This window comes from Folsomia candida, unplaced genomic scaffold (genome assembly GCF_002217175.1).
Source record: "Folsomia candida strain VU population unplaced genomic scaffold, ASM221717v1 Fcan01_Sc015, whole genome shotgun sequence".
NCBI lineage: Eukaryota > Metazoa > Arthropoda > Collembola > Entomobryomorpha > Isotomidae > Folsomia > Folsomia candida.
This window is the reverse complement of record NW_019091207.1, coordinates 1,456,078-1,472,112: the sequence shown is the minus strand read 5'-3', so window position 1 is coordinate 1,472,112 and position 16,035 is coordinate 1,456,078. Positions and strand designations below refer to the sequence as shown.

The following is a 16,035-nucleotide window of genomic DNA, read 5'->3' as shown; positions in this document are numbered from 1 at the left end:
AAGTTGTTGTCACTAATCACAGAGCATAATGGAGGTCGACCAGCGTATGCGATCCGATTTTGAGGAAATTAGTGTGAAACGATCACAAATTTGGTTAATATGAAATTTGCAAAAGACGGGATCTCCCAATGGGCACCTTTGGCAGAGATATTTGCATCCAAAGAGGAGAAAGCGTGCAGGAAATTTGGAAAGCATAAAATTTTTCAACCTTATGCTCGTTTTCTCCTCTTCAGATGCAAATATCTCTGCCAAACGTGCCCATTGGGAGATCGTGTCTTTTGTAAATTTCATATTAATTATATCTGTGATAGATTGAGAGTATAGTTTCCCAAAAATCGGAGAGCATACACTGGGAGACCTCCCTCATCATTTTTATATTTATTAGATTTGCAAGAGAAAATGTGCACAAGTTCGCCGCCAAAGTGAAAGCCAAATCGAACCAAAATCGCCCAAATGAAATTACTCCTGCTCCAATCATTGAATACAAACAGTCGCAAATTGGCATTTCGTCACAAATGTGAATACCTGTAGACTATGTATGTGGTACGCTTGACAGGTTGCTTAATCATATCAATTGTGCATACACATATATGTAGTAAGTTACGTACATATGTACATACATTCGTAAATGCGCTAGATTTTGCAATCATGAATGTTTGCCCTGAATGATCAAAGCAAAGTTCAGTCATCGCTTTTGGCCTATTATTCTCGTTCGTAATAAAGGAACTAAATTGACTCGACGGGCGTGCAGCAAAGTCTCTGCTGGCTTGAAAACGGTTTCATTAATGGGACGAAATAAGGTTGAAAATGTCACTCGGCGACAATGGGAGAAGGTGACAATTTACGAAATTGCGGACACGAGCTTTCAATAGTCTCCGTCCTTTGATGGTGAAGGCTGTGCACAGTGACCGCGGAAGCGTGGGTGGGGACAGAGGGACAATGTTCCCACGGTTATTCGATTTCCCCATCTTATATAAACCCCTCCTTCCTTTATCCTACAATGTCAATGTCCCCACGTGTCCCCACGGCCTCCGCGGCCACTGGCTGCGCGCATTGAAAGAGAAAAAAATGAGAAATTTGCAGAAAAGTTTGCCTTTTTACCTGGTCTTTCACCCCGAACTGTGCGGATTGAGGGAGTGCGAGGCAAAATGCGACACCCCAAATGATTCCGATCATTCGGATTACCCGTGAGAGTTGGGAAAGCTTGTGGCTGCGGGGAGAAAGTTAGATATGTCAATTATAATATTTTCAGTTTTTTTAAAAAAGGGGATGATTACCTTTTTAGTGGATAAACGATCGCGACAAATCTGAAAATGTGTAAAATTTATTGAAAACGTCTGTTTAATGTAGGATTTTTGCATGGGATCAACGCCCAACTAAACTAAAATGAATTCTAGCAACAGATATAATAAACTGGCGGAAATTATGCTTATTCTTGAAGTCCCCGCCTCAAACTGCGTCTTAAACCGTCAAAACATAAAATCTGCATTCATGGCTTTGACCTCATCACCGTGACCTTTTGACCTACAAGGTCAATTAACGAGCTCCCTCTAACTTTTAAAATTAGATATCGATACCCGAAAACAAAACTAAACAAACTTGATTTGTTTGAAAGTTATCGTACTGATGGACAGACAAACGGACGGACGGACAAATCGATCGCAAGAAGTATCATTCCCCACCCGTTAACAATCAGGAAAGGTTCACGAACTCATAATGTGCGGTGGGGGAATTGTAAGCTGGGTTCAGCAGTCACGTATCATCTCTGATCTTATTATTGGAACTCTTGATTTAAACGAACCCAATTCTGCATCAAAGGGTAAATTCATAGACGTTCGAAAGTTAGGTAGATTCGCGTCCACGTCATGGTTGCAGAGAAAATGGGGAATGAACACGATTCATTCGGGTGATGGGTTCATAAAAAGATATTCGAAACTGGTCATACCCAAATGATAAGATAACTTTATTACTCTCTTTATCTCAGCATTATTTATATGCATGTGCATGTACATACGCTAACCGCATCATCTCCCAGAAAGGAAAAACAGAGAGGTTAATAATGTGGAAGTCAACAAAAATCTATGGTCTTTGATAAAATGGTTCTGAAATAGGGAAATCTAATTTCATCGAAAGAAAGACGTGATTCCAGTCAGAACAAAAACAAGAAGTTATGCAATTGAAATATATTCTCGGTATGGAGGTCGACCAGCGTATGCGATCCGATTTTGGGCAAATTATTGTCAATCGATCACAAATTTAATTAGTATGAAATTTGCTAAAGACACGACCTCCCAATGGGCACTTTTGGCAGAGATATTTGCATCCGAGGAGGAGAAAACGCACAGTAAATTTAGAAAGTGTAAAATTTGTCGACTTTGAGGCGCGTTTTCTCCTCTTCGGATGCAAATATCTCTGCCAAACGTGCCCATTTGGAGATCGTGTGTTTCGCAAATTTCATATTAATTAAATTTGTGATCGATTGACACTAATTTGCTCAAAATCGGAGAGCATACGCTGGGATAACTACATTCTTAGCATGATAAGTTCTATATGTAGATGATTCCAATCGATATAAATACGTTACATACGTACCAAATCTATACCAAAAATAGAGCAAGTTGCAAACCAAATGGTAATTTTACCTTTCCACCGTGAACGCCGTGATGGTGAGGACCGTTGCATTGGCCGAGGTCTCCGCAGCCAAGCCGCGAATTAGGCAGAACGCCTCTCCGAAAATATATGGATATTTTACCCAAATGTGATAAATTTCCTAAAAAGAAGGGAATAATTGCATTATTATTCAGCAGGTCCTTCAACTTTGCGAATCAAGGCTTAAAATTCATACCTGCGGTAAGCCACTTATCAGTAGCAAAAGGTCGGACATGGCAAGACTGAAAGTTCAGTGGAATATAATTTCATTTTATAAACGTCATTATTTTAATATTCTACCGTTTAGTTTTTATTTAGAATTTTTATTTTTACCTGAACAAGTAGTAGTTTGTGGCGGTATGCATGTACGAAGTTCTAGCAATTACTATGCAAGTGCTCATCTGTTGATAAGCATATAAAAAATATTAGGATTATCAATATGTTGATAAGTACTTATCGAAAGACTCGATGATGCATCACGAAAATTGTCAAAATTCACACATTTTTTATAATTTTTCGGCTCTGGGAACTTATTTTAAAATTCTGGACGACAAATTTGCAGTCAGTGAGGTGATTAATAGAATGTAGGTAAGTGTTTAAAGCCAATTTCGACATTGAGTTCCAATTTTTCTGAAGGCTTCTTATCTCCTCCTTCAAAAAGTTTCAAAATCTAGAGTGTATATTTTCAAAAAATTGGCAAATCCCTCTGCTCTTCAAAAATTTATCGTCCAGAATTTTAAAATAAATTCCCAGAGCGGAGAAATCATTAAAAATGTGCTTATCTCGTCCTACGATAATAACAATGTTTTCCTGGTTTTATTTTACTCACATTTCCCACCAGTCCACTTATTAATATCAGCGAGTAAATCATTGTCATCGGAATGGCGATGGACAAAGGGTCCCTCAGTGGGTTGTCGTCAATCTCCAATTCCATGAGCTCTTCCACGCTGAGGTTTGCATACGGGTTGAATCCCGTCCCGTTACCCGGCATGTGCATGTCATCCTCAATCTCCATGCTTGAATAGGACGACGACGAAAAAGAGGAATTTGAAGCGGATTGATAGCCCTCCGAATTGAGCAGGGCTGCATCTTCGTCGGGGGGTTCGAATGACACGTGATCCGGGGGGACTTTGTTGTGGAACAAATCCATCCCGTCGGCCAGCGTGCCTTGAACGAAGGAATGTACGAGGGCAGTCGTGATGAGGAGGATGATGCTGAGATGATTCCCCTTCATTTCTGGACCATGTCGGGATGGTGAAAGTTTGTGGGATTCGCCACTCATGTCAAGCTTCCACTTCTTGTGCTTGGATTTGCGTGGTGGCATCTCAAGCTCGAGAAGGGCACGGGATAGATGAGATAAAAAGTGGGGTGTGTGATGGCTGCTGAGCTTCAGTGGGTATGTCGGATGGGAGGAAATACATCGGAAATAGAGATGATGGTGGGAAGCAACCCTGTAAATATAAAGATTTGTTTGGTATGAAAGCCTTTTTGTGATGGATATATGAAAATATTGGCAGGTTTTCTGCAGAAAATTGGGTGATTTTTGGCAAGATAAACTGTATGCACAGAGATATGTGAATGGAGAACTATGAACATACAGTTCAGCATAATAGAAATTTTATAGAGAAATTTGGCCAATTTTTCTGCAGAAAAAATGCATGCAGATCAAAAAGTGCATAAGCTATGAGTTTTTATGTACAAATCAGAATCAAAATTTTCTGCAGAATCACAAGTTTTTCCTGTAGACAAGAATCCGAGGACAATTTATGCAGAATTTTGCAGAATTATAGACACGACTTTATGCACAAATAAGTACAGTAGTATGACTTTCACCCATATTGATTAGATAGTCCGGGTGAAAGTCAAAGTAACAGAACACTCATTACTGTTTTACAATGAGTCAATTGTGTAAATATTTACAAACGTGAGTGACCAACATTTCATTCTCAAAGGAGCCGACCGACATCATTATCAGAATCTCTCACCCATGGCGAAGAAGAATAAGTGAAAGCAAGTAACTCAAGAACTGCTCAGCTATTATTTGCCGCCGTCATAAAGTAGCCAAGTCATACCAAATTGTGGTGGGTGAATACCAGTCAAATTGTATTTTAATACCTGTCTGCGCAAAGCGGTGATTGATGATGGTCAATGATGAAGAGCTTTCTCCTTTTCAATCCACAAACAGTGAGTGAAAGCTTTCTGACTGACTGTTGATGTCGTAAAACAAGAATGCATCCTCGAGACGAGAGGAGGAAATGTGTGTCTAAGATTTCAAGAGGTTGAAAGTCTGGGTGATTGGGGTGGTGAACAGGGGCCGCGGAAGGGTGGGGACAGAGGGAAAATGTGAGTGAAAGCTTTATGAAGCGGTAAAATAAGAAGAGCGAGAAGAGAGGAAATCCATTTAGAAAAAGATTTCAAATCTTAAGAAGTGAAAGTCTGGGTGAACAGGGGCCGCGGAAGGGTGGGGACAGAGGAACAATGTTCTTAGATTTCCACATCATCTGCCCATTTTATGTTAACCCTTCGTTCCCCTGTCAAACAATGTGATGTTAATGTCCCCAGATGTCCCCACGGCTTCCGCAGTCACTGTATGTACATGCTCCATAGTGATGATAATGCCAACAGTGGCCGCGGAAGGATGGGGCCAGAGGGACAATGCCCCCCCGGTTATTAAATGTCCCCGTCATCTTGCTTCTCATGCTATGTAAACCCCTCTCTCCCCCATCCCACAATGGTAATGTCCCCACATGTCCCCACAGCTTCCGCGGCCACTCTTGGTCTGGTGGTGAATATGAAACTGATACATTTTTCATGCTGCAGAGAAAGCACGGAATTTATTTATTTTTCAAGGATCCAGACTAATCCGAGATTTAAGTGTATCCACACTTACTTTCTCAATCCTATTGAATTTTCTCCGCGTAAACATGTTTATCTACATGGAACAAATCCACGGCACGGGACAAATTGTGGACTATCATAGTTTTTCATAACACAAAGTGAGAAATCGAGACCGCAAACAGATTATTATAGGCAAAACCTGACCTTGAAGGAGGCTTTATTATTGTAAGAATCAATAGTATCTAGTCTCGCAAAGTATGATATTTGGTTTCATTTCAAGTGGTTCAAGGTCTCAAATCGTAGAAACGAAGAGGAAGAATTTTTCATAAAAAACGCAAGGAACATGAACGTTCAAAAAACATTTGAGCTTTAAAATATGGGCTTTTTTAAACTCCAAGCTAAATACCCGGGTAGAAAAAATTGTGTCGAATTCTGCAGTAATCGACAAAAACTTGATGCATATTATACTTATTCTTTATGCATTTTCTTCATATTTTCTTCATATTTTCACCATATTTTCTTCATATTTTCACCATATTTTCTACATAGTCGTGCAGAAAATGTCTATGCATTTTATTCTGCACAACTGTGTGTGACTAATTCTGCATGAAGGTTTTTGTGCAAAAAATTGGGCCAAATTTCTGCAGGGAAGCCATTCAAGTTTTTACTATCTACAATATCTAATCATTTATTTAAATATGTTACATATTCAACTCATGAAATTAGATATTTCCACGACTTTTTTCCAAGAGACTGGATGATAAGGTTTCCAATCGATGAGATTGTCCTCCTTATCTTTGATTTCTTTTGAGAAGAGAAGAGAAGAAATAAATAGATCAGTAATTTTTGACGTGAAGAAGCAATTCTTTGGATCTCAAATTTCTGAAGGAAATAACTTTCTGAAGGACACTGCACATTATTATTATGCATGCATGCATATTATTCTAGTCAGTTATATAAAATAAGAGTTATTTTCATTTGAAGTCTCGACGATGTAATCTGAATATGCGGAATCTTTACGTATTCCAGTCACACAACTGGGTCACAATTGGTTTCGTCTCCCTTCTACTTAACTTATGATGAGTGGCCGCGGAAGCTGTGGGGACATTTGGGGACATTAACCTTGTAGGATGAGAGGGGAAGGATGGGTTTATAAAAGATGGGCAGATGATGAGGACATCGGATAACCGTGGGGAAAGGACATGGTCCCTCTGTCCCCACGCTTCCGCGGCCACTGCGATATGATTCATAACTTATGAATGATAACAGGCGGTCATGATTTATCGGAGATTCCATATTTTCTCCTTTTATTGTCAAAATGTCAACCTCTCTGTCTAATAATTTCAAATATGTCACAAGTCAATTATAAATTTGTATCAGTTTTTTGTATTTTTTAGCCAATAATGGGAACATTACGAAAGAATTTTTCATTTCATTTCATATGCAACAGGCAATAAGGCTAAGATAGGGAAATAATTGTGTCGACAATTCGTAAGTTGGATTATGACAAGGATTTAATTCAAGTCATATGTAATCCTGTCACATAGATGTTTAAGCTTTTTTTATATTCCATTCATCCTTTAAAATTGGAACTGTCATCATTTTCATTGTTATATTTTATTTATGGTTATGCAAGTGGAATGTTTCCCCAATAAAGATAAAATAATATAAAAGATACGAGTCAAGAGTAAGGAGAAAGTGAGACAAAGTTTTCTTCAGTGTGACAAATGGACCCTTCACCATTTAGTATTTAACGACTCTTATAAATATCTCGACACAGATCTGACCAAGTGACACTATTTACCACCATTTTTGTACCCACTTGAGTACATATTCAGAAGGAGAGAAAGCAACAAAAAGGGGAGAGAAAGATGGCCAAAAGTTTAGATTCTGGGTCAGTAAATCCGCAAAATTTTTATTGCCATTCTATTTTCACTTGAATCCACATTTTTTCTTCTCAATACGAGTCTCGCAAAAAAGAGGTAGTGGGTAGGGATGGTAATCCGTATCCTAAATTAACCGATCCGTAGGATAGGATCGGATAAATACAGGATCGGATCGGATCGGATTTGCTCGCTTTAGGATCGGATCGGCTCCCGGTTCTACTCGAAATCCGATGCGATCCGATCCTAGGATATCCGCGGATGACATGTGTGAGACACCTTGTGTCTAACTATGGAAAAACTTTACCAGCTGCTTTTCTTTATTTATTGGAACGGTTTTTGGTGAGTTCATTACATGGCGTACATTATCCGAATGAGCCGAATTATCCTATTATTTAACACCAGTTATTTTTATTTTGGCGTTGAAATCATACGAAATCCAATCATTTAAACGCCAAAATAAAAATAAGTGATGTGAAATAATAAAATAATTCGGCTCATTCGGCTCATTCGGCTCATTCGGCTCATTCGGCTCATTCGGCTCATTCGGCTCATTCGGCTCATTCGGATAATGTACGCTATGTGATGAACTCACCAAATGTGAAACGAGTTTACATCGGATGATCCGAGGATCCTGTGCGATCCTAGGATTTCATCGGTTCGGATCGGATCGGATTGTCTGATCCTCGGATCCTCTATCCGATCCGTGTGAAAATCCGATCCTATCCGAGTTTTTACGATCCTAGGATAGGATCGGTTACGGATTACCATCACTACTAGTGGGAGAAAAAATACATGTAGAAATCTGGAGGGAAGAGCATTGCATAGCATTTTACGGCAACCGTAAAAAATGCAAGTGAAGGAAGACGCATATGTATGTTTGTATCAGATCTTATTGCGTAATGTTTAGAGGGCGGATATGTATTTGTTTGAAGCTTTTTTGTTTGATGATGACCGACGGTCAAATTGTATTCTCTAACTTTTGTAGGAAACTAAACTTTCAAAATATTTCCACGTATTGTTGAATATTTTATAGGTTTTCAGACATAATTCCGCCATTATTTGAAAATTTCGTAAATCTTTATAAATATATTTTTCAAAAATATATATATTCTGTAAAAATTTCAATGATATGAGACGAAATTTGTTTGCTGCTCAAAGAAATTTGACTACAAAAAAATCCAGAGCACTAAATATATTCCGAAATAATACAAACTTTGCGAAAATTTGTATTTTGATGTTTTTTCATACATGTTTAGGCGGCCAAATATTTTTGGTTTTTACTTTCATGTTTCGTAAATATTTTTGAGTTTTTCATAAATACTAGATACTTGCATATTTCAGCAATTTTTCGTAAATATATATCTGCCCTCTGGTAATGTTACGTGTGCACAACAGTTTGTTGTTGGTTGGAAATAAAAACAGGGGAATAGTAAATGCTTAATGTGTGTTGGAGAAAGTAGAGAAGGATACATGCACATGCAGTGGCCGCGGAAGCGTGGGGATATCTGGGGACATTAACATTCTAGGATAGGGAAGGAGGGGTTTATATGGGCAGATGATAAATAGGGATATCGAATATCCGTGAGGACATTACCCCTCTGTCCCCACGCTTCCGCGGTCACTGTACCCGTCAAGAGAGAGAGAGGAGAAAATGATGGCTGGCGGAAGGATGCACTCACTATCCAAATAGTTTAGATTTGCTTGCTTGTCTGCCATGTTATAAAATTTAATGGGGAAAGCTACTCACTTACTCATTCTCATCTTGCCCATCTCATACAAATTTTTATTTTACTGTTATCTTCCTCTATCCAAACTTATCATACACATACATCCAACTTATTAGATACGTTCATTGCCGTCGTAGATATAAGATAATCAGGTCACGTCAACTATTTCATTTTGGGGGGAAAGCTTGGAAAAATTTAGTGCTGTCTGCAAAATAAATTCGATGCGGATGTGCAACAGACGCGAGAAATGAATGAATGAAGCGGAAGTTGTTTTTCTTTTCTGGAGAGACAATTTTACGTTATTGCAATTAAATGCAAATTGCGTAGAAAACAGGAAGCCAATTTTTCATCACCAATTTTTGACGATACTTTTGGGCGAGATTATGATCCCAAAATTCCAACAGTCTTAACGGGGCTTATGTGCAACTGCATTGGCCGCGGAAGCTGTGGGGACATCTGGGGACATGAATATTGTAGGATAGGGGAGGGAAAAGGTTTATATAAGATGATGCGGACATCGAATACCCGTGGGGAGATTGTCCCTCTACGCTTCCGCGGCCACTGTGTGCAAGTGGGTATGTATGTACGGCAAGGCAACAAGTCAAAATGCCACTATTTACACCACCACCTACGTCAATCTTAGATGAGAGGAGGAATTCAAATTTATTTAAAAGAGTGGTAAAGAATCTCTCTGCGTATGTACGTGAATTAACTTGGACAAATCTGTAAACATGAAACACGGATAAATAACCAAGTGCAAATCACGGGGAGCAAATCTGTCTCGAGAGGCCAATCCCGAACACGTTCACCCATCAACGATTATCACTTTCTCTGTCACCCGGAATTCAATCAAACGTTCGTGTGGGACGTTTTAAGTGAGCTACAAAAATTCCTGTGCTCGATAAGGGAACGTCCATATACTACGTCGTCAAAAAGGTGGGAGAGTGGGTGGTTTTGGGTCGTCCACCCTAAACTTAAAATGTTAGGATCAGTGGCCGCGGAAGGGTGGGACGCAGAGGAGGGACAATTCCCCCACGGTTATTCGATATCCCCATCATCTGTCCATCTTATATAAACCCCTCCCTCCCTATCCTATAATGTTAATGTCCCCACGGCTTCCGCGGCCACTGGTTAGAATAGAAAAGGTGTGGGTGGTCTAAAAATCGAAGTTTTTTTTATGACGTAAAATATGGACGTTCCCTAAAAAAATATAATGTTGTAAAGAGCTATGGGGAATGTGATATCAGATGCAATTAGCTCATCCTCCGTTGGATCATTTATAATTTTTAAAGACCTTAAATAATCCAATAAATTACAAATTTGCAAAGCCATGTTTGCTAGACGTGAAAGCAATAAACAGCAAAGTTATGACGCATGGTGATAAAAAGTCTATAGGCGTAAGTAAGTAACTGGCCATTTGAATAAACTAGTTTTTTTCACGAAAAACTAAATCTGTGTATGTTGAAAAAGTGTAGATTTTCAATCTCGAAAGGATACTCGAATAAGTTCAATTCGAATCAAAACAGATTTCCTTTATCTTGGCACATAACCAAAGACAATTTCCTTATTTTGTGCATTCCAACTAAACCAACCACAACTTTATCTATGTATTGCAAGTACATTTACTCCAGTTTTCTACTCTCAGAGGAGCAAACATTCGGGCAGTTTCTAGATATGTACAAGCAGGGTTTCGGGTGCAAGTAATCAAAACTTGCAAGAAATAAGCGGGAGAAAGTGGTTTCTTGCAGGTAAATATTTTGACCTGCAAGAAATGCAAGGCGCAAGAAAATACGCCTCGCCGCGATATTTCATACGGCGCATGGCTAGATGGCGCATATTTCTTGCACTTGCTCCCTGTTTCTTGCACGTCATATTTCTTGCAGTGCAAGAAATGCAGAAAACCTGCAAGAAAGTAGTTTCATGCAGCTATTTTGACCTACAAGAAATGCAAACGCAAGAAAATACGCCCCGCATGTTTCTTGCACTTTCTCCCATTTTCTTGCACCTCGCATTTCCTGCATTTCTTGCAGCTGCATATTTTGACCTGCAAGAAATGAAAGAAACTACACCCCGCGCCCGCCGCTATTGCACCTCATAGTGCGCCTGGCTAGATATCACATATTTCTCGCAGTTTCTGGCACCTCGCATTTCGTGCGTGCCTTTCTTTGCAGTGCAAGAAAATTAGCAAACCCGCAAGAAACGAAATTCTGTACCCAAACATTTTTGCGGATTCCGTATCTCCGTCGTATTTTCTTCCGTTCCGCTAGATTTTTGTGGAATGGCGAGACACGAGATGATCTCAGTTGGATGATCCAACTTGGTTTGTTAAAAAAGTACATAGCTGAATGCATCCGCTGCTGCTGTTTCTTGAGAATGGGGAAAGTGAGTAAAGAGATTACTTGCACTCGAGCCTGTTGGATACGTAACAAAACAACAAAACAACAACATCCATCCGACTTGATGGGTCAAGACAAAAGCGAGTGTGCAGCAAGTATTACGCGGTGCTCGAGTCATGCTGTGACATAAATTGAATGAATGTTGTCTCCTTTGACATCTCTTCTCGCCCACCTGTTTTTTTTTGTCCAGCCAGAGCCTAATGATAAGAAGGGGAAAACAGTGTCAGAGCACCAGTGACCGCGGAAGCTTGAGGGGACGGAGGGACAATGGCCCCCAGGTTATTCGATGTCCCCATCATCTGCCCATCTTATAAACCCGACCCTCCCTTATCCTACAATGTTAGCGACCCCAGATGTCCCCACACAGCTTCCGCGGCCACTGAAGAGCACAATTCTGAGAAACATGAAGCGATACAATTTCCTGTTCTTCTTCGATACCCTTAAAATGCAGATGCAAGATCACGTAACTTGTTATTATTTGTGCCAAATTGCAATGCAAACTGGGACAAAAGAAAGCTTTGTAGTTGTGTTTTTTCTTTCGTAGAAAATATATTATTTGTGTGTCAAGTGCGTATATGTGGCAATTACGCAGTGACCGTGGAACGGTGGGGACAGAGGGACAATGTCCCCATGGGCATTCGATGTCCCCATTATGTTAAGCAAACTCCTACCTCCCTTATCTTAAAGGGTTAATGTCCCCACAACTTCCGCGGCCACTGGGGGTAAAATATGGAATCATAATATTCCTGTCACATTTATATCTACATACATACATAAACATTCTTTTTACTCGTTTAAATCGACGTTAGAGCACGTGTTACTTGGCACATGTGTATGAATAATATTTATTTGCGCAAATTTTTAGTACTCCTACACAATTCCTTCATCAGGGAAATATATGATAAACTAAATTTCACGTGAATAGGTTTCTGAAATATTTTTGGAGTACGTGTGAATGGATAAGCTTCACGATTTCTTGATTTCCCGAAATTATACTGCGGAAATTAAAAATTTTGACGGATCAAAAAATCGGATTTTGATCCAGCAGACGGTGACGATGACGTGAAGCATGGATGAAGCTGCAGTGGTACAAATTTCATATTCCTTTTCATACAAAATAGATCGCGGAAGAGAAAAAGTTTGGCTTTCACGTTCTATTATGCTAAACAGATCTTGTTTTTTGTACATATGTAACTTTATTTTGACAAGTTGTTGCACAAGTGGAGAATCTGGATGATAAGCACACAAACTTTTGTTTAGACTTTCAATTTCTCCACCACACGGAAATGTTTGCGAAAAAGTTTGGCAATCAGGCACCTGCTCCTGTTTAGCAGGATAATTAGAGCAGCAAAGAGCTGGACAATTGGTCTCCATTTGAAACCACGAAGGGTTGGTTTGCCCCAAATATTTTACGACAACTTGAGCACGATGATAGTACTCATGAGGTTCCGAATTTACGATTTCCTGATACGCGTTGCAACTTTAGTTTGGCACATATCACTTGATTCGTCGGAGGGCATGATTTGAAAACTTTTCTACATGCATTTTGGTAGCCCCGGAGGAGAGAGTAGCAGAGATAAGAATCTTTTCGGATAAGAGTGAGTGGCTATCATCATGTCGGGCTCGAAGCTGTGTCAGCTACTATGTACGATATGATAATGTTTATTATATGGATACATACAGTGGCCGCGGAAGGGTGGGGACGCAGTGGGACAATGTCCCCACGGTTGTTATTCGATGTCACCATCTAATATCAACCCCATGTTATATAAACCCCTTCCTCTCCTATCCTACAATGTTAATGTCCCCACAGCTTCCGCGGCCACTGATGTTCATATTACTTTACTTTAGAGTTTTCCGATTCTGCATATTCATCAGTGACCGCGGTCAGGGGGACAATGTCCCCACGGTTATTCAATGTCCCCATCATCTGCCCATGCTATATAAACCCGTTCCTCTCCTATCCTACAATTTTAATGTCCCCAAAGGCCCCCACGGCTTCCGCGGCCCCTACATAGGTACATCTGGACAACATTTTTACATGTATGCAGACCCTGCAGAGTTCGACTTACGCGCCACCGCCGCCAATAAATTTGTTATCCTTCAACATTGGAAGGAATAACGCTTTGCCGCGCGGCGCTGCGGACGCGATGGAAATAAAGTCGCACAAATTGGCATCGCAGCTCTAGAAAATTGGTTTATAAACAACATAAAGAAAGTATGTCAACATTTCAGCTTGGCTTGTTTATATCCAGAGAAAATCGAATTGTTTAAGAAGCTTCGATATTATTTTTTTAAGTCTAGAATTAAACATTTTTTTGAAAAATTGAATCATTAAATGATCCTTTTCATTCTACATAAAAGTCAGAAAATGGTTTATTTTGAAAGTATTTACGTATTCAGAGTCAAGTTGGAGTTTTTTATTGGCACCTTTTTACCCAAGAATATCAACTCGACTAATAAAAAAGTAGGTTTGATGTGTCGTGCCTACGCGGTCATAATTTCGCAATCAAAACTGAATGGAAAGGAGTCCGAGTCCGAGTGGTGTAAATGGGAGTTCATAAAAAGCTACATTTCCTCGGCGTTGCTGAGATCATGAAAATTTCTCATAAATTCCGCAAAGGTTACATAGCCTCCGACATCAACAAAAGATTTATTCACGGCCAGTTGCAAGTTTTTGGGTGAGAGAGACTGGCGTAAGTGCTGCTCTATTTATTAACAACTTTGTATGTAACGGAAATTTGCGACAAAATAAAACTCAGGAAATCTTGTACGTTGAACTGGTTCAGTCTTTTTTTGCAACGTTTCGTGGTCGTACATTTTCACTCAAGTCAAGATCCGTAATCTAACGTTTGGCTAGATGACGCATCACCAAAATTGTCAAAATTTACACATTTTTAATCATTTCTCCGCTCTGGGAATTTATTTTAAAATTCTAGACCACAAATTTGTAGTCAGTAAGTTGGTTAATTGAATGGCGCTGAGTTTTTTAAGCTATTTTCGTTGAGTTCCAATTTTTCTGAAGATTTCTTAAATTTGAACTCTTTCAAAAAGTGTAAAAATCTGGAGTGTATATTTTCAAAAAATTGGCAACGACCTGCTTTACAAATTTGTCGTTCAAAATTTTAAAATAAATTCCCGGAGGCGAGAAATAATTAAAAATGCATGTACGGATTTTGATGATTTTGATAAACATTTTGCAGTCTTTTTTGCCCTTTCCCCAATTAACAATAATTTTTGATATTGTACGAAAAGCACATTTTCCACCCACCAACAAAACAACTAACTGGTTACAAGAAGGGCTTAATTTTTAATAAAAACATACTTAGCCATACATGAATAGAAGGAATAAAAATCAGAAACCTGAACGGTCTACTGTGCGTGTAAAAGGTTTTTTGTCGAGATACATAAAAGGCGGATCACGCCACGAGGTCGTGATTGCCATTCTGTTTGCGAGGAGGAGGAGAAAGAAAACTTTCACCCTTCGACTGACTTTCTCCAAGATATTAATATTATCATCAAAAACTTCCAATTTTTATTATCACAATGGGCAAAAGAAGCAATCAAAACATTGCGTGGCTGGTTTGGTTGACTGAATACAATTGTATGAAAAAGGAGAAGAAACCTGTCAAATCCAATTTGAGGAAGAATATGAGAACTGTACATACATATTTACTCACTTTAATTACACTACACGTGGACTGGAAGACCTTGTAAGTAAATTGTCAAAGAAGTCAGAATGGTTTCCGGGAAATGAGCCTACTCAGAATTTTCTGAATAAATAGGTTTACCTTGCAGAGATAGAAACCCTGATAATTTGGAAATTTAAGACATTTTAGCCCCAATTTTTTGAGACTATTTTTGTATAATGCATAGTTCCAATTTTGATGGATGATCAATCTCATGAAAGGATATGACTTGCTCAGTATTAGCAAAGTTTTTTCTACACTGTTAGAAATCTGGTATGCATTGATTTCTCGGTATTAACGCTGATAACATTAAAATTATCCCAAAAATTTACTACCAATCTGGTAAAACTTTAATGCCGAGCTACTAACGGTATTATTTACCAACTAGCGTTTAAGCCCGTCTCCCGCTGGGCGAGAGTTTATTTGATTATCATGAAATTTTAGTGCGATTGTTCATAATTTCACATAATTAATTTTTTATGGTATTTACATATGTAATTAGCTGGAAATGTCTGTTTCGGGCCGTTTGGAACTTAACTTTCTCCACTTTCACTTCCGTTACAGACAAACATTTTCAGCTTATAATATAGAAGATACCACTTTGATTGAGTCATATATGTATGATTACCGCCTGGTATTATTTTAATTCTGGATTTCTAAGAGTGTGCATATATTCGTTAATTTAGAAAGCATGGGAAATTATTTCGAATGAAACAGGTTATCCGAATTAAGCAAAAAACTTTTATTTCAAATCACCAAACTTTCATACAAACCCCAATTATGCAGGCTGATTGATTCGAAAAATGAAATGAGTAAGTTTGCCTATAAAACAGTTATGTATGAACGATAA

At 38.9% G+C, this 16,035-nt stretch overlaps 1 protein-coding gene across 3 annotated transcripts in view; it reads right to left on the bottom strand.

The window, feature by feature from the left end:
* LOC110856351 overlaps nt 1-16,035 on the bottom strand; it is a 46,725-nt gene that overhangs the window by 10,075 nt on the left and 20,615 nt on the right. For all 3 annotated transcript variants that reach the window (XM_035856973.1, XM_035856974.1, XM_035856975.1), the window contains 6 exons: nt 3,479-4,100; nt 2,983-3,050; nt 2,846-2,891; nt 2,643-2,770; nt 1,278-1,307; nt 1,102-1,210 (listed from right to left, as the gene is read on the bottom strand). In XM_035856973.1, coding sequence (XP_035712866.1) covers nt 1,102-1,210; nt 1,278-1,307; nt 2,643-2,770; nt 2,846-2,891; nt 2,983-3,050; nt 3,479-3,973 — 876 coding nt within the window. In that variant the 5' untranslated portion in view covers nt 3,974-4,100. The remainder of the gene's footprint in view (nt 1-1,101; nt 1,211-1,277; nt 1,308-2,642; nt 2,771-2,845; nt 2,892-2,982; nt 3,051-3,478; nt 4,101-16,035) is intronic.